Here is a 25,202-nt window from a genome sequence, read left to right as displayed (position 1 = left end):
TTGTTTTATAGCAGCAACCAAGGCCTCTTCACCTCTAGGGGCTACTCCTCCCCCGTACACTTCAGATGCAGGTCAGCCTGTTGCTGTCTCACCTCCTCCCCTGGGTCAAGACATTCCCCAGATCCTATTGCTTTCAAATCTAGACAGTCAATTCACAACCACTCACACAGAAATGTTAGAGCACAAAACCCAGCCACTTCTAAAAGAGTGGCTCATAAACACACAATCCAAAAACAACCTTCATAAAAAGGTGTGTTATTACATTGTGAGTTCAGGCATACTAAACTTCACCTCTCCATCTTAAGCCTTTGGGACGATAGGCTGGAAAACATATTACACAGCCTTCCCATTCTATTCTATGGGCAAGATGGCCTTTCAACAGTGAAAAAATAAACAGAGATTATTTCACTGTCAGGACATGGTACACACCTTAGTACATGTCCTACCTTTCACATGCACTGCACCCTGCCCAGGGGTACACTGGGCCTACCATAGGGGCATCTGATGTGCAAGGGAAGGGTAAGGTCTGGCAAGTGGGTGCACTTGTCAGAACAACATGGCAGTTTAAAAACTTCCCCATAACTCAGAGATTGCCTAAGGTCACACCCCACCACAGTTTGCTTGCATCTATAGTCTGGATCCAGGGAGAGGGGTAAGGGGATCCCCCTTTGCTAAGTTCAATGGGTTAAACCACCACTGCATCAGTTGCCAAATCTTGGTTATTACAGGGACCATTTGTTCCAAGGGCTGAGATTAGGGAGTCCAATGCGACAGGAGATGCCGGACCAGCGGGCCTACCACACGCACACAGGAAGCCTCTATAGAAAATAAGAATGGTATAATATAAAAAATCAGAAAGCTGTAGGGCAATAACAATTGTTTTCCATATAAATATATATTGCCTATTCTTCATAAGATGTAAAGGTGCCAGGTGGAATTCAGGGAAGACCCACTAGGGGGAATGGAAGCTTCCTGAACTGTGTCTCTGTCCTGGACATCTGTAAAACAGCCACTTGGGTCACTCCATCTACTTTTATCTCCTATTGCAGGCTGGATGTGAGAAGTTGTGAATTTCTTGGATTTTGGCACTAAAGTCCTGGCTGCTGCTAGGTCTTAAAGTCTCTTCACTTGTTTTGGTTTGCAATAAATAGATTTGTTTGCATGAACCAAGAGTTTGCCTGGTTTCTCAGCTGTCTTATATTTTCATAGAAGTAGAGGTACAAGAAAATGATCTTCTCTCCCAGTACCCATTCCACAATTTTGCTGCTTGGGTCGTACAGGCAGTGTTTTGGGCTCCGGGGGATCCTCTTTACACCAGCATGGCGGGATGGGCTTGGAGAGGGAAGGGCGGGGTAAATTTCCTTAAACCTTCTGGTTGGTCCCAGCTAGGTAACTGGTGCCTAGGTAGAGAATGTATTCCTCATAGAAGTAAGTATTGGTACGAGAAAAAGGGTATTCGGAGTAATGAAGATTACCAGTAAGTAACTGAATCATTCATCTGCTTTTAGTCAAATATTCTGGATACCCAGTGCTTTAAATGGGCCGGTACTCACCGGTACTGAGTACCGGCACTTCTTTGATTTATCACTCTCAGTACCGGCACTTCTCTGCTGCCGAGGAGAGTACCGGTACTCAAGAAAAGGTAGGTTCATTGGCTGTGAGTGCTGGTTTAGCAGGAGTGGAACGTGTCTGGAAGCCAAGGCACCGCTTCTGTAGCCCCGATCTGAGCCCCAGCTGAGCTATTTAGCAGGGCTCATTTGAATAATGTCCGGGTGCTCACCATCACGCGGTGCTTGACAGTGCAGGGTCCATTCAGGCCCTGTGTTGTCAATCACATTCACACTATCCTGTGCGTTCCTGTAAGCACAGGAATCATGTCAGTCCCCTCGCAGTGGCAATCAGGCTATGGACAGTCCAGCTCTGATGGCAATTAAAGAAACCATGGTAGGTGTTTGTGTGTATGCCTGTTTTTGTAAGAAAAAAATGAGAGAAAGAGCGAGAGAATCCAGACACTCAGGAGGTATTTTAAAGAAAATGTGTGGCACTTTGTTTGTACATGTCTGCTCGGTGACAGAGATTAATAACGTAAAAGGGAGGGTTGGTGGATGAGTGAGTGGATAGATGAGTGAGCAAGGGTGGATGTATAGATGGATGTATGAATAGATGGATGTATGAGTAAAAGCATACATGGGTGAAAGAGGGTGGATGGTTGGATAAAAGGGCGGATGATGGGTTGATAAGGGAAAGATTGGATGTATGAATGAAAGGTAGGGAGGATGGATGAAAGGGTGGATGATGGATGAGTGAAAGGAGGGATTGAGTGAAAGGGTGGATGGAATAAAGGAGTGAAAGGGCTGATGGATGGGTGAGCGAAAGGATTGATGGATGAGGGATAGGATAGATAAAGAGATGGATGAGTGAAAGGATGAATGGATAGGTTTGGAGATGGTTTGATGGATGGATGGATCGATGGATAGGTTTGGATATGAAGGGTGGATAGACGAAATGGTGAAAAACTAAATGATTGATGAAAGACTGAATAGACGATAGAATGTAAAGGTTAAATGGTGGACACCAGCAGGTAAATGGTAGGATGAAAGGATGAATGGATAGATTGATGGAAGAGACAAGAGATATCTTCTGGGGAGGGTCATGATGAGTTGCTTCATTTGCTTGGTGCCATAAGAGCTTTGGTGCAACGTGGGGGTATTTTCAGTTTCTTCCTCCTCGCGTGCTCAAAAATATATAGGATTGTGCCAAACATCAATTAACAGTATGACATTAATACGGTGCAACTCTTGCAAAAAAGGAAATGTTAACATATTATCGCATTTCTCTTTCATTTTGTGTAATGAGTTAACCTGCTTTGTTTATATAAATACATTTCTCATGTGTTTTGGTGTGTGCTGCAACTAATATAGAAGTTAAGTATCATCATGTCTTGCTCTTAGCCCGGCCCCTCACTACACCTCTAGCTCATTTTAATGAGTACCTGCACTTATTTTTTCCCATTTAAAGCCCTGTGGATACCGGATTACTACCGCGTTTTGCATTCTCTTATTTGCTATTTGTATAGTGCGCGTTTGTCCTAGTAGGGCCTCTGTAAGTGCTGGACATTAGTTGTGCACGCGGATCTCGAGGTCGCTTAGTAAAGGCGCTGTATTGGATGCTGAAAACGTGCCTTGTCATCTGATTTTACTGTATGTTTAAAGACGCACAATGACTGTCCCTGTTCTGATCTTTCAGCTGCTGTTGGGCCAGCACCTCCAGCGACCACTCCAGCTGCTGCCGTGGAGAAAGGACCGCGCCAGCACCCCGGCCACCAGGCCACATCAGAGAGCTCTGCCGAGCCGCCCTGGCTGTCCCTGGCGAAGAAAAAGGCCAAAGCTTGGAGTGAAATGCCTCAGATTGTCCAATAGCAGACGGCTCGCCGTGTCCAGCATCGCCGCCTTTGGTTCCAAGGGCTATTGCCATGACAAGGCCGCACATCACCAGCTATTTACACGAGGCAAACAGCTGCTTTACGGAAACGGGTCCCTCGTCATGAATTCAGGACCAATTCATGTCTTTTAAACGCCTGTCCACCTACAGTGCTGTCTTCGAACATGCTAAAGGCTTGCGACTTTTCTTGATCAAAACGTGCACTGTATTTTAATCATGCAATGCAGTATTACTCAAATGCAGTAACAGTGTTATATTGCTGCTTTGGTATTTTACACTAGTGCCAAATGCTACATGTATTTCCTCTATATATTGATACCTCGTTAATGCTACGTTGGAACGCAGCACTTGACGTGCTAATGCATCATGCGAATGACGTTTGAGCAGGTGTAATACACTCGTTATTCACCAGGCGTGAGCAGTCATTTTACTCGCTTGGCTAAGTGTCTGGTCTGTGTGGTAATACTTTGCAAGTTATGGTGGTGTGAACATTGTCATGGCAGGTTATAGGGCAACAACCCAGGGCGGCTTGCAGGAGGAATGACCTATGGCCCCTACCATGATCAAACCCCACGTGCTGGCTCGAGGGCGCCAAAAGGGAACCCTCAGGGCCTGCCCTGGCTCTGATTTCCAAAGGATGCAAGTGAATGTCCATTTCTGCCTTTCATAGACAAATCCCTTGTGGGAAACGGCCTTCTTTCCTAGCTTTGCAATGAATCTTTAGCATAGAAATCTTGCCGAGCTGCATCACCACATCGTGGTCTATACAAACCCTTGGCATAGACATTCCATTTGCAGCAGTGGGCGGGGGGGGGGGGGGGTATTCAATACTCTGTTTGTCTTTACATCCTACACCATTGCTCGCATATGAAACCAAAAGTTGTCTCCGCTGTTTCTGTGCCACCATCTAAAATTGAAGCTGGAATGAAATGTACATTGTAAAGCAGTGAAGTCTGGCCTGGATCTGGGAAGGCCAGAGCTAACCAAATCTCCAGAATATCCATACTAGAGAAGCGGACATAAATGTATTCTAAATAGACCTTTCGCTCACTTAATAGTGGCCTTTAAAATATGCCAGGGTCCACCCCTGTGTTGAAGGATGCAGTGGTTTACAGAAACAAACACGCAGGGCATATAGTCAGGGAAGAGGCAGAAACTCAAAAATATGTTCTCACCAGAAAGTTGCACTATTTTACTATGGATTAACTCATACGACTCAAATAATACACGTTTGAATAGCAGTTGAATACTGTTTGACCAAATCCGTGGGTAAGTAAATTACCAAGTCGTAAGATAAAGATCGTAAAGCCTCTTTACTTCACAATGGATTTTATTTGTTCTGCGAAGGCTATAAACGTGATTAGTTTTGCATTTTAGTATTTTCCGGCCATAAAGAAAACGTTTTACTTGTCATATTTGTTTGTGAAAGTGGTTAGTTCTGTTCCGCAGGTAAATGGAACTAAATGGGATAGTTTGACAGAGCATAATCAGTTGTGTGCCTTCCAATGAAGTACCTCCTCTACACACTGTCAGTTTTGTTTTTATTTTATGTAAAATATTGCACTTAATGTAACGCTACGAGTTGTTTCCTGGATTGTCATAAATGGAGTGATTTATGGCTACTCAATATATTACATATTCTTAACTATGCACCTAAACTGGTGCAGGTGAACGGACGTTGGTTCTTTGAATTGCTAAATTTACTCCTTTTTATATTTGTATATACAACAAAATGTAATCTTCACTTTTGAAATGCATATTTTCACATTTTGTTTACAATTAAATGCTATTACTCATTGAGATAAAAAGTGTTTTAAAACTATGCTGTTGGCGTGTTTCACAGTGGTTTCTGGAAAGACCCCAGCCAAAAGTGATCACCTGCTTTTTAAAACTGATGGATGTAACGCATATGCTAGATAATCAAATAGACATGTTTTAATTACCATGAGCCAATGACTTGAGAGCTCCAATAATTAATGGCTAACACATTTTTACAGATCACAAGTCTCTTACTTATGTTAATGTACAGAACAGGTTTGCAGCATATGTTCTTGTAGCAGAAATGTTGTGCCTTCTGCCTTTCTGTATAGAGTTCAGGATATTACAACGTGTTTTTTTTCTAAGTCTAGTTTTGGTTCTAGCATTTGACACATGGTGCGGTTCTTGTCCCTTAGAACCTATTATACACAGGTTCTCAGACGCCACCTTAAACAATGTAGAATCAATTTCAAACCGGTATATCAGCCCTGCTTATTGGCAGAGGCAAATCAACACTACATTATGGAAACCAGAATTTGGAGAAAGAGGGATACCGGAGAACTGTTCGAAGAACTTTTTGTCTCAAAAATGGAAATTTGTCAGCTGACTGAATTAGGTCATATGAGATTAACTCAACTCGTAGTGGGGTGGAGGATGGAAAACGCTTCTAAAGCTTGTAAGGATAAGTTACTTACCTGTAATCCTAGTTCTCTTCCAGGGTTATACTCCTCAAAGTCAAAAGCACTGAATAATCCCCACCCATGTGCGGGACCTCGGAGCCTATACAATAATACATATATATGTGTATATTTAGAACCACAAGTACATAGTACTATCCAAACATACATATATACATGTATAAACACATTATATATCCAATAGGCTAAAAAGCCAAAATGACTTGCATTTCTATTGTGTGAAAATATCACATACAAATACTGCAATAGAGAACATGCACTGCAATAGTGTTCCACAACAACCTTTTATTTTCAGAAAAGAAAACTGGTAATAGCAGGCAATTAGCCCAGAGGCTGCATAGATAAATAACAACACTGTACAGAAAAAACTGGCACCTTTCCTTTAAGGCTTCCAAGAACCTGGGCACCGTGCCTTTAAGACCTCCAGGAGCCCTCTGCTCCCATCATGCACCACAGGTGACAGGTCAGTTCTATTTTACAGTGTATACACATGTAGGAACCAGCATATTTGATGCAAGCAACTCAGTATAGCACTGTTAATGCTTGTTAGGGGAGGCGGGAGGGTTGCTTGTGACTTTGATGAGTATACCCCTGGGAGAGAACTAGGATTGCAGGTAAGTAACTTATCCTTCTCTTCCAGGGGATACTCATCAATAGTCCTAAGCACTGAATAGAGTAGCAAGCCCATACCCACTTCCTCGTGGACGAGCAAACAGCAGCAAGTACAGTTAAAGAAAACATATTACATGGCATTAACCAAATACATTTCTCAGAGAGGCTTGCTCAAACTTAGCATCCGCCTGTGTGTCAGAGTCCAAACAGTAATGACGCGTGAAAGTGTGAATTGATCGCCATGTAGCAGCTTTACAAATCTCTGCAATGGGCACATTCCTAAGGAGAGCCATGGTAGAGGCTTTTCCCCTAGTAGAATGGGCCTTAGGTTTGCCCGGGAGGGTTTTGTTGGCCAGTTAGTTTGACAATGATATGCAAGACAATATCCACCTAGAGATAAATCTTTTGGAAGCTGCAGAGCCGGTGTTTATGGAACCATAGTTAACAAACAGACGGTCTGATTTTCTTAGTTCCTTTGTTTTGTGTAAATAAAATTTCAGATCCCTCTTGAGGTCCAGAGAATGGAGGGACCTTTCCAGAGGATTTGAAGGATTCAGGGAGAATGTAGGGAGTGTGATTGCCTGATTAATATGGAAATCTGAGACTACTTTAGGTAAAAAACTAGGATGTGTTCTTAGAACCACTCTGTTAGCATGAAACACAGTGTAGGGCTGTTTACAACACAGCGCCTGGATCTCACTCACTCTGCGAGCAGATGTAATAGCCACTAGAAAAGCGTCTTTTCATGTCAAATGTTGTAGAGAAGCTCTATGAATAGGTTCAAAAGGAACCCCCATCAACTTTGTTAAAACAATGTTAAGCTCCCATGGAGGAGAAGGAGCCTTGATTGGAGGGTCAACCTTTCTCAAACCCTCAAGGAAATCTTTGACCACAGGAATTTTGAAAAAGGAAATCTGAGTAGGGGACGTTTTATATGCTGTGATAGCTGCCAGATGGACTTTAATAGAGGAGAACTGGAAACCAGATTTTACCAAATGCAGCAAATATGGTAAAATCACCTGTTCCTGACTTCGGACGGGATCATGTCTGTTGCTCACACACCATAGGTAAAAACGCTGCCACTTGGAGGCATATGATTTTCTAGTGGAAGGTCTCTTTGCTTCTTTGAGAATGTCCATGCATTTTGAAGTCAACTGTAGGTGTCTATACTGTAGGACTTCAGGAGTCATGCCGTCAACCGTAGGGATGAGAGATTGGGGAGAAAAACCTTCCCTGGGTGCTTGGATAGCAGATCCGGCCGGCACGGCAACCTCCTGTGTGGTACTTCCGATAGCTGAAGAAGGTCCGGATACCACCACTGAAGAGGCCATTCCGGGGCTATCCGGATCATTCTGGAATTGGTCCTGTAGAACTTGTTGATTATTGTGGAACTCAACGGAATTGGTGGAAAGGCGTACAGTAATGTCTGAGACAATTCTATTAAAAGGGCATTCCCTTGAGAGCCTGGTTGGGCAAACCTGGATGCGAAGATGGGGCATTTTGCGTTTAACACCTCTGCAAACAGGTCGATGTCTGGCACACTCCAGTTTTGAAAAATGTTTTGAGTGACTCGGTCATGAGCTTCGAAGAAGTCTCGGCTTGGGGCATCCGCCTGGAAGTTGAGAGTTGCCGGAAGATGAATGGCCACAATCGATAGGTCTTACGTGAGAAGCCAGTTCCAGATGGTCTCAGACTCTATGGAAAGAGGTCGCGACCGGGTACCACCCTGTTTGTTCAAGTAATACATTGTCATCGTATTGTCCATTTGAATCAGAATGGACCGAGACTGGAGCGAAGGGTACAGTGATTTGAGAGCTAGATGCACAGCTCTCAGCTCTAAGAGGTTGATATGGTAACCTCAGTCTGTTTCTGACCACAGACCTTGAACTTGCAGAGGACCCATATGAGCACCCCATACTTGGAGTGAGGCATCCGTGACTATCATCTGGGTGAAAAGGAACTCCCTTCATCAGGTGGGATCGCTTCATCCACCATCTGATGGAATCTCTGGCTGATTGATGGAGAATCACATGATCTTCCCAGCGACTTGATACCTGCATCCACTGGTCTTCCAGACATTGTTGTAAAGGACGCATATTTAACCGTGCATTTGGAACAATGAAAATGCATGACGCCATTGAGCCCAGCAGTAATGACACCTGTTAGGCTGTGGGAGGTTGCGTGTGAAGGAGTTTCAGACATTTCTCGTGGATTGAGGATAACCTCTCCTCCTAAGGACACCCGCTTGCTTTTTCAGTATCCAGGGAGGCACCCAAGTAGTGGATCCTCTGTGTTGGATTGAAGATCGATTTCTTGAAGTTGACATGAAGGCCCAACTGGTTTAGTAGCTGTAGAACGTACGAGAAATGAGTCTGCAGCAGGGCAGGGTACAAGCTCTTCAGAAGACAGCCTTCCAGGTAGGGATATATGAATATCCTCTGCATGCGGTGAAAATCTGCCACCACAGACATGCAATTTGAGAATGTTCTTGGGGCCGATTTGAGCCTGAACGGGAGCACTGTGAATTGGTAGTGCTGGAATGAAACCCGAAACCTTAGAAATGTGCAATGTTTCTTGGACACTGGAGCGTGGAGGTATGCGTTCTGCAAATCGATGGAGCACATCCAGTCCCCATGATGAAGTTGTGGGAAGATTTGATGCAGTGCCAACATTCAAAACTTTTCTTTGCGAATGAATTTGTTCAACAGTCTCAAATCCAGTATTGGTCTGTATTCTGTGGTGGGGCCTCTTTTGTGGACGAGGCAATAGTGAGAATAAAATCCATGTTTCCTTTGTGGAATGGGAACTTTTTCTATGGCGCCTTTTTGTAGAAGAATGTTCACCTGCACTTGTAACAAATGGTGGTCGTGGAGAGATTTCTCTCGCGAAGAGATTGATGGAGGTGGAGATTTAAACCTGAGCAGATACCCATTCTACACAATATTGATGACCCACTTGTCCTTGTTATCTTTTTCCACTCCTCCAGATGTAAAGAAACACTTCCCTCCACCGGAGTGGTCAACAGGCATGGAGGAAGCCACACCTCATTGTTTTGTTGGTGGTTTAGGCGCAGCTGACTGCTGTTACTGCGTTCCTCTCCCTCGTCCAGGTCTCCCCTGTTGGTAGTGAGACCTTGATTGCGTCTGACTTTGGTTCTGTGTGGTCCAGTGAGGGGTTTGGACCCTCTGCTGAAAGGAACGCCGATCATAGGGAAGAAACCTTCGTCGGAATTCTTTCCGCTTTTCCAAACCAACAGCCTTCAGAGTGTCCAGTTTTCATCTTTGAAATCTTGTCGTCTGCGTGGGACTTGAACAGAGAAGAGCCATTGAAGGGAAGGTTGACAATATTTCTCTGTGCATTAGGCTTGAGACCCGTGAGATGAAGCCATGATGAAAGTCTCGAGGAAATTCCATGAGAATATCCGTGGGCCACTAAATCTGCTGCGGCACTGAATACTTGATTTGCCACCAATCCACCCTCTTGCAGGATTTCTTGGAAAGATCGTTGGTCCTCTTTTGGTAGCTTATCCATGAACCTTGCCAAAGAGTCCCACAGTGATCTGTCATACAGATCCAGCGGGGCGGAAGCACTAGCCACTTTCATGACTGACGCAGAGGTATTGCACATTCTTTTTCCCAAAGAATCCATATTTTTACTGTCCTTTTCTGGAGGAACAGAGGAGGCGGAAGTAGCGGAATGTGCTTTTCTGGCTGCCGCCACTATGAAGTAGTCTAGAGGTGGGTCGGTACGAAGAAACAAGGGGTCTTGATCTGGGGCCTTATACTTCTTCGAGATTCGAGTGGGAGCCGAGCCTACGCTGGCTCTAGCAGACCTAGGACCAAAGGAAGAAGCGGTCTGGCAAAAGACTTATGATGCAGGGTTTCAAATATGACGAAAGTTGAAACTGGTGGTGCCGTCATATTAATGTTCAACTTACTGGCACTCCTGCAGAGCACTTCATTGAAAGTCCCGATATCGTCAATCGGGGAAACCCTGGATGGCGGTGTAGAAGATAAGGTTGGTGAATAGTCCCTAAAGAAAGACCTGGAAGATGAGGTTGTTGGTGGAGACCTCCGCCTCCTCTTTGAGTAGGACAATGGCGAGATCTTGAGCACCCTCTTGAATGTGAACGCCTTCGTTGTGGAGATCTAGATCGTCTCGGAGACCTGCGAGGAGAGGGTCTCGAAGATTCTGTAGGAGGAGGTCCCTCAGAAGACCTGGGAGAAACTTTCTAGTGCCATAAGCTTTCCAGCCATCTTTGTGACATATGAATCGAAGGAGACTTTTCTCTGGGAGTCGGAGAGCCCTCCGGCATAACCTGGATAATGGTGATGCCAGGTGACGAAGATGCTCCTCTCGACGTCTAGCAGGGATCTCAACGCCGATCTAGGCTTCTCTGATACATCCCCAGCAGAATGGTAGGATTTCTCCCTCGACGTCTAGCGATATCTCGACGACGACACGGAATGGGCCACCATCGACATCGACCACTGCTGCGGAGATCCGCTTAAGGATTCACGCCTTTGCGGCGATGCTCTTGACGTCTATCTCTTCGATGTCGACCGCCGGTGTACCTGTGGCGTCTTCGAGGTGGACTTCATCGATGGTGAACGTGCCCTCGACGACGACCGCCTGTGGCACTGTGAGGGTAATCTTGTTGTCGATCCTCTCGACGCCGACCTTCCTGTTTTTCCTGAGAGGGAGGCTTCTTAGAGGTAGGATTACTCTCTAGGCCACTTTTATGGTGTTTTCCTCTCTCCAACAAGGCAAGAAGCCTGATCTTCTCTCTGTCACGCAGAGTTCTTTTTGAAACTTGTTGACAACAATAACAAACCTCTGGGTTCTGTGAGGATGGCGAGCACACAATGCACACAGAGTGAGGTTCAGATTTAGCCATCTTCTTCCCACAGGAAGGGCACTTGTAGAATAAAGCTGGCATTTCTGACTAAAAAATAACTGTTAAGTTGTCAGAAAAATACTGGAAAACAATCCCAGCAGCAGAAAATGTTGAATAAAGTTGTTAGTAAACAATTTCTGACTAGAAAAGCCAAAAACCGATGAGCTCAAGCTCCAGGATTCTCACAGAAGGAGCTGGAAGAAAGAACTGACCTAACTGTCACCTGTGGTGCATGATGGGAGCAGGGGGTGCCTGAAGTCTTAAAGGCACGGTGTTCAGGTTATTGGAAATCTTAAAGGCAAGGTGCCAGTTTTTTCTATACAGTGATGTTATTTATCTATACAGCCTCTGGGCTAATTGCCTGCTATTACCTGTTTTCTTTTCTGAAAATAAAAGGTTGTTGTGGAACACTATTGCAGTGCATATTCTCTATTGCAGTATATGTGATATTTTTTTCACACAATAGAAATACATGTAATTTTGGCTTCTTAGCCTATTGGATATATAATAGGCTGCATATTTATGTGTTTATACATGTATATATGTATGTTTGGATAGTACTATGTACTTGTGGTTCTAAACATACACATATATATGTATTGTATATGCTCCGGGGCCCCGCACATGCGCGGGGATTATTCAGTGCTTTTGACTATTGATGAGAATCCCCTGGAAGAGAACCTTTATTTGGCAAAGAATCATGTTGAGGACAAATGCTTTGCGTGTGATGCATTGTGGTGCAAGAAGGTCATAAAACTTGGAAGAGATTAATGTTGGGCATGTTAAGCTTAAATGGAGCACATAGCCTCATCTGAGTTTCCTCAAGGGACATTTGAAGAAGAACTTGAAGACAGCACTAAAACAGGGATTGAAGGGTGGTGATGGTGGCATAAGAGTCATCCAACAAAATAATCTTGAGCAAGGAGGCTCACTGCTATTCTCATCATGAAGCAGAGGGCTCTATTTGGGGTGGGGAGGTATGATGCTTCGAAAACCTTGTAGAAGGCCGAAGTGGCCAGAATAGACACGCTGTCTTGGTTGCACATATCAAAACAATCTCAGCGAATCGAGATAAGCACTCCTTCATTTTCTTCTCACCTAGGCTTTGGAAAAGTGGCCCAGTAAACCATTCCAACGCAAAAACAGGATTAAGGTCAGGAGAGGGTGGGACTTTGAAAAAAGGATTGAAGCGTGAGTGATTAACGCCTATTTAAAGATAGGTTTCCGAAAGAGGTTTGGTTCGAACAAGTTTGTGGCAATAAAAGAATGAGCAAAGCTGGGAAATTCTGCAGTCCGGTGCCTAAATTAATTTAGGCTTTGGAAAATGAAATCTGACACATTTGAGTGGCTTGAAGCAGGAATTTTAGAAGTCTCTTGAAAAACGGATGTACGACAAAGCAGAATACAAATAGGCATGGGATTCGAGTATATTCAAGTTAGCATTTGAAGAGGCAATTTGAGATGAAGTGTTGCAGGGATTCTGTTTGGTAACAAAATTATGCCTGGGACCACAGGACGTCAGAATATAGGAACTGAGTCACCATAAACACATCAGTACCTATAGGCCCAAATCTGACTAGCTCACAGAGCCTACCTGCCCTCCTACCCTTCCCAGAGTAACAGGTAAATTGGCACCCAACAACACAACTCTCTAGTCACCAGGAGAACCACTGGTACAGAGCATCACCTTTTTTTTCGCACTCATTCATGTCCATAATAACCAAAAGAAAGACACGAGGGAAGTTTACAATATTTATTGAAACTATTGTGTTCTATGATGAAGCAACTGTGCTGCAATTAGAAAACATATACAACTGAGCAGAGTAATCTGCATTATGAGTAAACTGTATACAGTGAAAAGCCCTACCATGGCGTATTATATCTCTGCCTAAGCCTCCCCTCACTACGTGAGCACAGTGATATATCTATGGTCTCTGGGATTAGAACTGGCCCCCGTACCTGGCATTTGTTAGGTGGTCTGCATCTCAGATTGAGCAAAACTTGCATGCTGGTCCCAGGACCTTTCCCCACTGCAAGAATCCTTCTCTCTGTTTTGAAAAGGCAATTCTCTGTGTGTGTATATGATAAGAGGTGCCTCACTTGCAGACAGCAGATGTTCCTCTGTGTTGTGTCTAAATGCCAAGCTCTGTTGCTAACCGATCACAGAACAAACGGGGCACAATGCTGTTTGACCTAGTACAAAATGTTCAGACTGAGTCCCAGAATGGAGAAATGAATAATAACATGTGCAGCGTTGTATTTCTAAAATAATATTGTGGCACAAAAACAAATGTGCTGTGTGTAACATTTGCAAAGCAACGTGCAATTAAGCTAAAATTAGGGAGCACTAAAGGGCTCTATTAAAGTGAACGTACAACAGAACTTCCGCATTGGCATTCCCTCAAAGCTCACCATTACAAAGAGGTGAACAGCAAAAACAGTTGTGAAGGGAATGAGCAATGATTTAGAGGAGGAGGATGAGGTGGAAAATGACACCTGGAACAGAGAAGGTTGCTCTGGATACATATCCTATAAAAGCAGCTCCTCACAATAAGATATTCGTATAGCACACAATGTTTCACATAGCAGGGTTCCAGCACATTGTTACCATGCATGTGTAGGAGGATGACTTCAGAACTGAAATCCAGTCACATAAATAAAAGTCTGATCAGAGCCTTCCATTGCGAGAGTCTTCTGCTGTGACATCCTTCTCAAACTAACGCAGAAGACAGAGTTGAAAAGGCGATTTAACAATACCAAATTTATAGGGAGTCATTCACAACCAGTTTCAATAGATTAAACTCAGCACTATTAAAAGCCCTATCCCAGGGAGCAGGTGAGGCCCAGCTGCTCGAGAAGGAGACTAAATGCCTAATTTCAGTACGGAATCGACAAGACCTACATCAATAGGAGGGTATGGAACTAATTCTCCAAAGTATTCCTGAACTGTTTCCCTCTACCTGCCAGTATTAAATAATTTTCCTGGTATCTTGTCACCTTCTCTTTTGTCACATCAGTCTGAGAGCAGGGAGAGCCAGGACTGCACTCAACAACAATTCCCCACCAGCACAGGTCTTAGAAGACCCATGGCTGACTGTATTGTTAGCAGTTGGCAGCACCACATAGCAGCCCCCATTCTCTTATTTCACTGGCCTGGCGTGATCCAAGAGAGAATGGACAATGTGGGTATGTTAGCCGCCATCCCGCTGCAGATTTGGTGGCAGTTGGTTCAAAATCGGAGAAACGCACACTTCCCCATATTTAACACAACAGTGAAAATCCATCCATAACAATTGATTTTGTTGCCAATTCACTCTGTTTCACAACACTGAAAGAAACTATTTCAACCACTCCACTTTCAAACCTTTCTTTTCTGAGATCAGCTCTTAATAAGAAGCAGCCGAAGAAATATCCAACAAAAAAGAGCATGTTTAATATTTCAGAAACTCATTCCGCTTCATCAGACTAAGGGAAATCAGAAAAAAATATGATGGTAGATTGTTTGAATTAATCTCAGCCGCTGGTAATTAGTATTGAGTCATTATCCAGTCTATTGTTTCTTTTGCTCACCATGGAACGTCAGACAGGAACCTGCCATATTCAAATTAGACTTGGTCCTTCTTTGTTAAAAAAAAAAGTCCAGTCCAAACAGGCAGGACAGGCCCTCTCTGGGATGCCTGTGTACCTGCTAAGAGAGTTAATTAATTATTAGGTTAATTAGGATAGGTTCCTTGTACAGTTAAATAAAACATTACAGTTGTAGCTAAAAAGATAAAAATAAAACTACGTTAAAAGAAACCAACCAACTGTTTACTTATTCTTTCATATAAAAGATTCACAGAAGAAATCAGTTCATGTGCAGAGTTCTCCAATGGGTACTGATTCCACCTAGATGTGGTTATGCCAAATGTTTCAATCCAATCCTTGATTTGTTTGCAGCAAGAGAATACCAATTTCGCACAACTGTGCAAAGCTTGCAAAACTACTTCATGCTAAAATCTTGCTATTATAAAGTGCCTATTGCATTAATGTAATCTAAACACCCTGGTGAATGTGGCCTACTTTTATACAGTTTTCTAGGTTAAAGTGCTATGTGCTATATCAGATACCTGGGTTATACATGGTTCGAGAGAGTCTTTACCCTAGTTCGGTTGGCTGCAGTGTTCTTGTCACAGGTTTTATGTTCAGTTACTGCAGTTAGCACTTTTTCCAATGCCCCATTTTTTCTTAACCGATCTTTACTTCACCTGTTTTGCAGTCACAAGGTGACAAAGGGGGCAGCTTCTTTTCTACTTTGACTCTTACCCAGGTGTCCGTTTTCAGGACTAGCTGCCTTAGGAGGGCTGGGGAATGCTCCAGTTAATCTGCCTCAATTCGCATCGGTTGACGCGATCGAAGGCAGACTCATAATCAATAAAGCATAAATAAAATTGTTGCTTTGTTAATTTGGCCGCGTCGATTAGCAGGGATAGGGCCATTGTGTTGGTGGTGGTTCCCAAGTGCTTACGAGAGCATGTTTGGTTTAGTGGTATGACAGAGTTATTTGCAGCACAGTATGTTAATTCTTCCAGAATTGTCCCTGTATGGTATTTTGCATCATTATTGATCAAGGTGACAATACAATAGTTTTTTGCATAACTCTTGTCACCCTGCTTGTGGATGGGGAATATTATGGATCCCTTCCAGGAGGCCATGATCGATTCTTCAATCCAAAATTGTTTGAGGAAGGTGTCAAAGATTTCATACCATATTGAAGGATCTTGCTTGTGTAAGGCTGGAGAGATCCCTTTGGGTCCCAGGACTCCCTCCCACCTCCCTTTATCTATCTGCCTCTTTATTTACTGTACCCATGTACTTAGGCAGTCTATCCAAGTGGTTTGTAAAGTCTCAGACTTGCGATACCGTGGCAGTGTTATAATCACATTTTTTGGTTCTGGGAATACCTCTGTTATTGAGTTCACACCAAGTGCTGCATACCTTTTCCACTGCTCAGGGCTTTTGAAATGCCGAACAAGAACTTGGCCCATATTTCATCTGAGAGATGAAAGTTTATTCCTAAATGGGTCAGGCGTTGAAGGAAGTTAATCGTTCACCAAAACCATGCGCTGTGATTGCATTTTGTGTCATGAAGTAGCTTTGCCCATGTAGATACGTTTTCCTGTTTTTTTAAGGACCATTTATGCTTTTTTATGGCTGCTTTGTGACATCTCAGATCACACCGCAGAGTAAAATTTGCAGACTCCTGCGTAGTTTTCTCAAAGTTTTATTGATGGATTGCTTCAGTCTTTTCAATTGGCCTTGATGCAAGGCATTGGAGTTGGCCCAGGGCCTGGAGTGTACCTTTGTAGTTGTATTGATGGCATTTATATCATTAAAGGCATTTGTAAAAATCTCTCATAGAAAAATGTGATTCCTGGAAATGGCTTGTGTCTGTTGAATTTGTTTTCTGGCTTAATCCATAAACTTGTCCCCGAAGAGGAAGTGCACTTGTCCTGCTTGTTGTTGATGATGAATGCAAAATTGGTTATTTCGGTTGTAGAAGTGGGAAGTGTGGTTAAGTCTTTGAAAGTAACCTCTGTTGTTCCCAGGTTGAAAGAAGATTTTTTTAAACATGGGGAGAGTGACAAATGTATAATCGAGAACTGAGCTGGAAAGAGCTGAATGATATGTTGGTGCAGTCAGATTGTTATCCTGAAAGCATCCATTCAATGCCTTGAACCTATTATGCTCCAGTTCCCTCAAGAGTTGCATACCTATCTTGGTTTGCTTGCCTACTTTGCTTGACCCCTGTTCTGAGATGTTCCATTGCTTTGACTGGGGACGCAGCAGGTCTTTGTCTGCTGTTGTTCCCAAGAGATGGAGATTGAAGTCCCCTGTTAATATTAAGCTATTAGTTTCTTCTTCTTCTAAAAGCCTTAGAAGTTTGCTCATCAGTTGCTTTGAGCCTTTGGCCCTGTCTCTGGGATGCAGGTAAACATTGGCTATCACCACCCTCCATTCATCTTGGCCATTTCTGAGTGTCATTCTTATCGCCAGCATTTCACTTGGCACTATGGGGTTCACCTTAAACTCCTTAGAGTAGCCATTGGTCGCTATTGAGATGTATATCCCCAGGCCTCCCATTTGATGACCGTATCTGGCACCTTTCCAAGTGGGAATGCGGTGGTTCTTTAAGCCCTATACGTTGTGGGGGTGTTCAAACCAGGTTTCCTGTAGAAGTATGCAGTGAAAGGTTTGAAAGTAGAGCAGGAGTTGTTGGTCGGATAATTTATTTGCTAATCCGTTGATGAATATAAGCGTATTGGTCTTGATTTGGGCGAAGTGGACAGATTATTTTGCATTTTTTGTCAGTAAGTATTATTGGCATAATTTATTGTGCGGGTTATCCGATTCCAATTCCGTCCAGCTCCTTCCCTTTCACTGTTTGTGTTGGATTGCCAATGGTGCATCAACGCTTTAGGAGGAGATGTACTCCTAACACCTTTAAGTACTGAGTGAATTGTGTGGTGATCCTGCTTATTTGTCCTATTTTGATTTTCATTAAGTAAATGTGTGGGGTATCCAGGATTAAGGTGAGGTAGTAGCTTTATCCCCCAGAGCTGGAATGTAGATGTTTCGTCCAGGACCTTCCTTGCTATCTCCATGGAAGGCTATTCGGCTTTTCTTGCCTCCTTTTCCTACTGACTGTCTCTGTGGACTAATTCCATGAACCCAAGATTGCATGAGCGCAGGTTCTCTTGGCCTTTGATTGCTCCTAGCAGTTGCAATATGTTTACACTATTTAAGATATCTCCTCTCCCCTTTGATTTGTATTCCAGTAAAAACATTATGGTGTCGGTGTCAATTTGCTCTCTAGCCAGAACATACTTCGGCTGCAGTATTACTCGCTAGTACTCTTGTGCCGGTGTAGTTTCTGACCACCTTGCCATTTCCTGGGGCATGACTGAAGTGTGGGTTTGGACTTGGATTTTGGGGTTAGGTTCATTAGGTATCCTTTTTGTGGTTTCTGGATGCTTCATGCTTGTTGGGGAGGCCAACGATAGATTTTGTCTATGGTCCATAGCTGTTAACCAATTCTCCTCCTGACTGACACTGGACCTTAGTGTAATTTGTTTACTCTGCCTTGATAGCTGCCAGCCCACTGATTTTATGGGGGACCTGGTTGGGTTCCTTGGATTGGCGTGTTCTAGGATCAAGTCTTTTTATTGCAAATAATAGGCAAGTCGCCTACAACCCATTACGGGCCGGCCGCAAAGTTCAGATGCATACCAAAAGGCAGAGCCTAACACATCAAAGTGGCGATCACAAAGTAAGAATGATAATGCACAGCATGTCGCCTACAACCCAGGCTGTGCCGGCCACATATGGGGAACAGAAGATAGAAGCCTTCCAGGTTCAGTAAGAATGCAAAACTTATCGTAAACAGCTGAGACTAACAATCAATCTGAATCATTTCATTCATTTCTTGATCACTTGCTAGTCGGGCATTTACGTTCTTAACATTTTGTTTAGTTGGTGTACATGAGGTACAAGTAGAAACACTAAGGGAACAATGCATCGGGCCGCATTGACTACATAGGCAACAAGTGAAAAGAATAGCAAGAAATATACATAGGGCTGACAATTATTTCCAGCCCCCTACAGTAAACATGTTCCAAAGCCATCCAGTCAAAGTCCATGTCCCTGAATCCTGGTGGATTTCAGTTTAAAGTCAATATACTGCTGTAGTGCAGTATCCGTTTAATCCACGTCATCATTGTTTATTGTCCTCTTGAATCTGGTCTTGGAAATGTCATTATACAGTTTATAGTCTTTATGGTAGGATGCAGGTGCCGAAAACACAAGGTGAAGCAAAAAGGACACATAGCAGATGCCGGACCAACCAATAGGTAGATGATAATAACCTTTACTTCCGCAAATGAAATGGGTACTGTGTGAGGACAAAAAGCTGCTATTGTTCATTCCAGTAATATTTAACACTACAGTACACTCACTTTTTCCCACATGGATATTGCGAATACTGTTTACACAAAGATCCGCTCGAGCTCTAGTAACAGCAATAACAGGAGGTCCATTACCCTTGATGGGTCAAGTGTTGGGGAAAACATAGTGTGTGGAGAAATTTCCTCGGCGATACTTCTCCATTTCCCATACAGTTCCTTTGGCTTGTGGGTCCCCATCTTCATTGGGGTAACAGACTTTGTTCATTAGAGGCATGTAGAAGTTTGAACCAAGCTGGGCATGAGCTATTGTGAGAGAATGGCAGCCGTGACAACGTGATTCCTTTTATGTTCTGATGAGGAGGAATCTTGCCACAAACCCAACAGTTAGTAGCATTGCTTAGCTGGTATGTCAGATGCAACATTTAAAGAAATTAATTGTTTCTCATATTTTGCCGGTATCCCTGTTCATGTTGCGGCAAATCAAAATGATGGTGCTCTTTTGCAGCAAGTGATGTAACAATAATGTTAGGTAAGGAGGCTCCAGTCATTACGTCCTCCACTACCCACATTACAATAGCAATGATGGCAGTAGTCAAAGGCAGACCAAGGATGCAGATTGTACAGCTGTTGCACGTTGTCGCAGCGATCTCCTTCTTCTTAGGTAAGCTCATTTTCATCGGCAAGCAACAAAACAGATGGTGCCCTAAGGTCCTGGGCAGGCGTTGGTTTCTTCACTAACGTTGAGACGAGTAGTAACTAAAAGGCTACCCCCCTTTGTAGTCCGTTTTTAACCACCCAGGAAAGTGGCTCAAACAGTCTATTTCTGCGATGAAATATCTTTCTTCCTGGATCGAAGCAGATATCTAGATGTACCAGGGATTGTGTGGTCCGGGAAGCCTCCCTCAGGTCTTTCAGGTGACACAGCTCGTCCTCTCTCAGTGACCAAAATGTTGCGGTGATCTGGCAGCACAGCAGGGCTCACAAAGGAAGAGCTTCCCGCACCTGCTGTTAAATAGAAGACAAGCTGTCAGTTAACTGGAACAAATAGTCACTCATCAACATGTCTGGGGTACCTAATACCGGTGCAGAACAAAGAGCTTGGCGTAACTGTTGAAAGGCGCTCTGGCACTCAGCAGTCCATGGGAGAGGCATCGGAGTGTCTTTAGTCAAAAGGGCTAACAAGGGTTTAATAATGTATGAAAAGCTAGGGATCCACTGCCTACAGAAAGGAGTAGGGCCAATCAATGCACGGATGTCCTGAGTACGGGGCACAGGAGTATCTAAAATGGTCTGATTGCAGTCTGGTGTGAGTGCACTTCCCTCCTTAGACAGGAGGTAACCTGCTGTCTACAAAATTGCAATTTCATTTGAGAGACTTTGCGATGATGAGAGGCAAGAAATTATAATAATGACAGTGTTCCTTCTTTACACTGTTCAGGGGTATCGGCAGCCAACAAGATGTCATCGACATATTGAATAAGAGCCACCCCTTTCGGCACAGGAAAATAATCAAGCTGCCTTTTCAATGCCCGACTATAAATGCTAGGACTCTGTATACCCTTGTGGAGCTCTACAGAATCTGAATCTTCAGTTATTCAAAGTGAAGCCGAACAAATAACAGCTATCAGGCTGAATAGGTATTGAAAAAAATGCTTTTTTCAAATCTATTACACTAAATGTAGTGGCAGTAGGAGGAACCATAGTAAGAAGTGTTGTGATGTCAGAGACTACCGGGTATTTGAGCACTACAATTTTGTTAACCTCTCTGGGGAACAACGTATTGTAGCACGAAAATGTTTGAGCATATCGATACACACAATGTTATCCAGCGTGGTAGGGGAAAGCAAAAATGGACATGCTGCAGTGAATTTCTCAAGACTAAATGCAAGTGGCTGTGACAGTGGGCTAGATGTAGGTGTCCTATCGAATCCTATCGATGTTATCATTGCGCCAGACAGGGGAGACCTAGGAACCATTTTTTAGACAGAGCACTAAGAGTAGCTCCTGTTTCAACCAGAAACCGATCAGTAGAGCCCAAGACATTTGCATCACATAAGGACCTTTCTGATCTACTGTGACCTCAGCCGGTTCCTTACCCCATCCTAGGCATTCCTATGCATAATCCGAATCCCCAAGACCATCAGCCGAATAATCAGACATTTGATATTGATTTAGTCTATCTAAGGTATTAGAATAATTTGGCCCATGTTCAACTGCCTCAAACCTGGGACGAGTGCCTATTCCTCCACTATGTCCTGAATTCCCTGGGCGTCCTCTCATACTTTCTCTACCCCATTGAAACTGCTGACCTCGCAAAAGGGGGCACTCAGAACGCCAATGTCCAATCTCTGTACAATAAGCACACTGATCAGGAGAAAAAGTTGATCGAGAGAAAGGGGGTACACCAGTGGTATATACTACATGTCCGCCTCTACCAACCCCTCTGAATGGTGGGCCATGTACTTGAAACATAACTTTAATTTTTAACTCCTTTACCCTCTTATCCTCTTTGCCTTTTGCTTCCAATTCCTGACGCACATAATACTGGGCCATAGTCAAAAGGGAAACTGGGGAAGACATAGTCCACAAACTCTCACTGGCCTTAAGGTGACTAGCTATTTCTGGCAACATGTTAGCGAAAAATTTGTCTATAAACAGATGCTTACCCGTGTCATGTGTCAATGACTGCCCACTAAGGTCATGGAATGTCTCTTCAAATTGTGTAAAGAAATCAGAAACTGACTCATCCGCTTTCTGTTTACAAGATGCTAACGTCCAATCTATTTTCTTAGGGCGTATAAGAGCTTTCAACTTAGTCACAATAGCTTTGGGAAGATCTAATATCTCCTGTTGTGGTTTCTGCACATGCTCTCTAGCCGCATCTATTTCTTCTAAATGCACCCAAATATCACCATATGCTACATTATCATCTATTTTCCGAATTGTTCTCCACCTATCAGGGGGCAAAATAAGTCCAAAAACATATCAATATCTGGCAAGGTCATAGTGCAGGAGCGAATGGTTCCTTCCACTTCCTCAGAGAAAGCAGACCGATTTTTTTCGTGAGTCAGGCAAAGCAGCCTTTTCTACTCCAAGGAGTATATACCCAATTATAAACGCAATACCCCTTGGCATCATCTGAAGTTTTATCGTCATTTGTTACCGCACCCTTCAGAGGAACATACAAAGACGCAGCTTCACGCATTAGTTTCACAGTAACCACTGTATTACTAGGGTCATTATCTGTCCCCAAAATGTTGTCTTTTTGCTCTGGGGTCTGAACTGTTTGTGCAGTTTTAATTTTACTAGCTGATTTTGCTCCGCTTTTAAACACAGTGTATCATGTCTTAATTTAACTACTCGCCTAATTAGATCAGGTATATTTGACAAAAGGAAAGTTCCATCACTTAATTGTGTATAATCAGAATTGATAGCAGTGGGCTCTAAGTTTTTAGAAACGTTTCTAAAACCAAGTATTACCTCCCAGGTAAACTTCTCTGCAAAATACAACTGCTCTAAATCCTTCCACTGCTGAACCAGCGCTACACGGTCTGGAGCAGAAGTAGTCCCACGGGCTTCTTTGCGAGCAGTGGATCTGATAGTGGCTTTTTTGTCAACAGTCAAAGTAGAGCGAGTCTGCCACCTATCTTGCTTATCTAAGAATTTATCGTCTGTGGAAAAATGTTCTTCAGAAAGATCATTCTCAGGGGCAGAGGGAAATTTATACGGGGCGGAGGAATCATCCTGAGGTTAAGTATGGGATAAATAGGGCGCCTAACAGGGTACTGGCCAGTTACCTCTAAACAAAGCTCCCTGTCTTCTTTTTCTTTTATTACCTTCATCTCCTTATTTTTTTTTTTTAGTTCTAACGCTTTTTGGTATATCGTTTTTCGCTATTCTTTTTCTGCTATAGCTTCTTCTTTCCTCACACTCTCTTGCTCTTCTTTCTCCCACATTCGTACACAATCGAACATATCTTGTCGACTTTTTCTCTTGAATAAACACTGCTCCACATATTGAATCTTTTTAAAGTCAAATGACCCATTTACAAGCCATCGTAAATCAGGATCCTTTTTCGTATATTTGTTCCACAGTGTACTATACATTATGGAAGAAATACCATATTTAACATATGTATGTCTATTAGGTGTCCCCTCTGGGGAAGCTGGCTGACTTCTTTCTAAATCCATATTGGTACCACCAAGATAGCAACACAACCTACCGAGTGTGCTGGAAACAGGCATGCTACCAAGTTTTTGTAAAATATTACTTTTCCCAAATATTCAAAAGTAGAGAAAATCACCACATTACCTGCCTTTATTTTTTGCAAAAAATAAATCAAACCAACAAAACCAGAATCTTGGCCAAGCAAACAAGAGTGCCGCTTCAGCGACCTTACCAAACAACTGCCAATCTCTTGGTCGACCTAATGGTCACTGCAAAGATAACGCCAAAGGATACCTCAGTCGGGACCAGCCAACACCTGGAGGGTCAAATCGAGAAAACCGGAAAAATCACTTTGGCTGCAAAGACAAGGGTCTCCTGATGCAGGACGTCTCCTCAGCAATATTCCACTCTTCCGTCAAGACCACTCCTTTGGATGGCCGCGTCTCCGATGAGGACCCACGTGTCGGGTGCCAACTGTGGAAATGTGCTCTTTAATGAGCACACTGGTGCAGGGGTCACCCTTCTCTGTCCACGGGTCCATAGAACAACAAAATAGAGATTGGCACTGAAGCTGGAATTCAAATAACAAGTTTATTAATCACTCATGAGTGGGACCACGTCCACACAGCACTCTCGTGCTGCCTGAGGTAGTACATTGAAGTCACAGAACACAGACATTATAGACAGCTTTTTCTGCCCTGGTAAGCATGTGGATACAAATAAAAGGTATAGGCCTACACAGGAATAGTTACCGACAAACATGGGTAGATGGGAGATCACTTAGGCAGCAAAGTGGGAGGGGGAGCAGGAGTGCTTATGGCAGCAGTAAGAGATTGACAGTTGAGTCTGAGATCAGGTGTTCTGGCAGCTACAAACTCTTAGCATGCATATTGCTTTTAGCTGAGTCAGGAAGTCAACTAAAATAGACAACACAGGCAGGGAAAAAGACAAGCAGCAGAGGATGGGAGAATTACAAAGCCAACAAAATGGATGCCACAACCAAGATGGCTTCAGCTTATGCTAACAGAAATTATTTCAGATTTCCACAGGTGATGATGGAGGGCTTGAGGTGACTGAATAGTTATTTGGGGGTTGGGCCATGATCTCTTGTCCTCCCCTTGTTGAGTCTGTGCTGGGTACCATTCCGGGCCAGTTGCCCCTGGTTTTAAGATAGGACGGTCGAGCTGGAGATCGCCTTGTTTCATTTCTGTTATGAGATCGCCCAGCATATTGGGAAGAGTAGTTAGTTTTTCCAAAATTGGAGCACAGGAGCAATCTGCCCGCATTACCTGGGCGTCAGACAGGACTTGTTTGATTAAACCATTCAGTTCTACAAGTTTTTCATAGATTCCTGAGATGTATATTGCTAGAGAGTGGAGTACTGATAGCTGTATGTCCATTTCAACCCACTGATATTTCAGAGCAGTAGCAGAGAACTGTATGGTGCTGAGAAGAGATGCCCATATAGATTCGGTCTGTTGGTCATTTCCTTTGATAGGATTATTTTTGACTGGGTGCTTGCCGCTTGGAGGAGAGTTTTGTGCATAAGAAGCCACTAATTCCTCCCACTCCTGTGTGGCAAGGTATGAGATGTCACCTACTGAACCTGCAAATTCATCTCTAGTTTGAAATGTGGGAGTTTTGCAGATGTCCCTGGGCACTGAGGCTCCTACAACTGCTGTGGCG

At 43.5% G+C, this 25,202-nt stretch overlaps 1 protein-coding gene across 8 annotated transcripts in view; it reads left to right on the top strand.

Moving 5' to 3' along the window:
* Positions 1-5,263, top strand: part of KIAA1210 (KIAA1210 ortholog) — a 545,154-nt gene extending 539,891 nt beyond the window's left edge. For all 8 annotated transcript variants that reach the window (XM_085608043.1, XM_085608048.1, XM_085608050.1 and 5 more), the window contains one exon: positions 3,247-5,263. In XM_085608043.1, coding sequence (XP_085464169.1) covers positions 3,247-3,419 — 173 coding nt within the window. In that variant the 3' untranslated portion in view covers positions 3,420-5,263. The remainder of the gene's footprint in view (positions 1-3,246) is intronic.
* Positions 5,264-25,202: the final 19,939 nt, after the last annotated feature.

Source organism: Triturus cristatus, chromosome 5_2, assembly GCF_964204655.1.
Source record: "Triturus cristatus chromosome 5_2, aTriCri1.1, whole genome shotgun sequence".
In the NCBI taxonomy this organism is placed as follows: domain Eukaryota; kingdom Metazoa; phylum Chordata; class Amphibia; order Caudata; family Salamandridae; genus Triturus; species Triturus cristatus.
The sequence above is the reverse complement of the archived record's forward strand: the minus strand, read 5'-3'. Positions and strand labels throughout refer to the sequence as shown.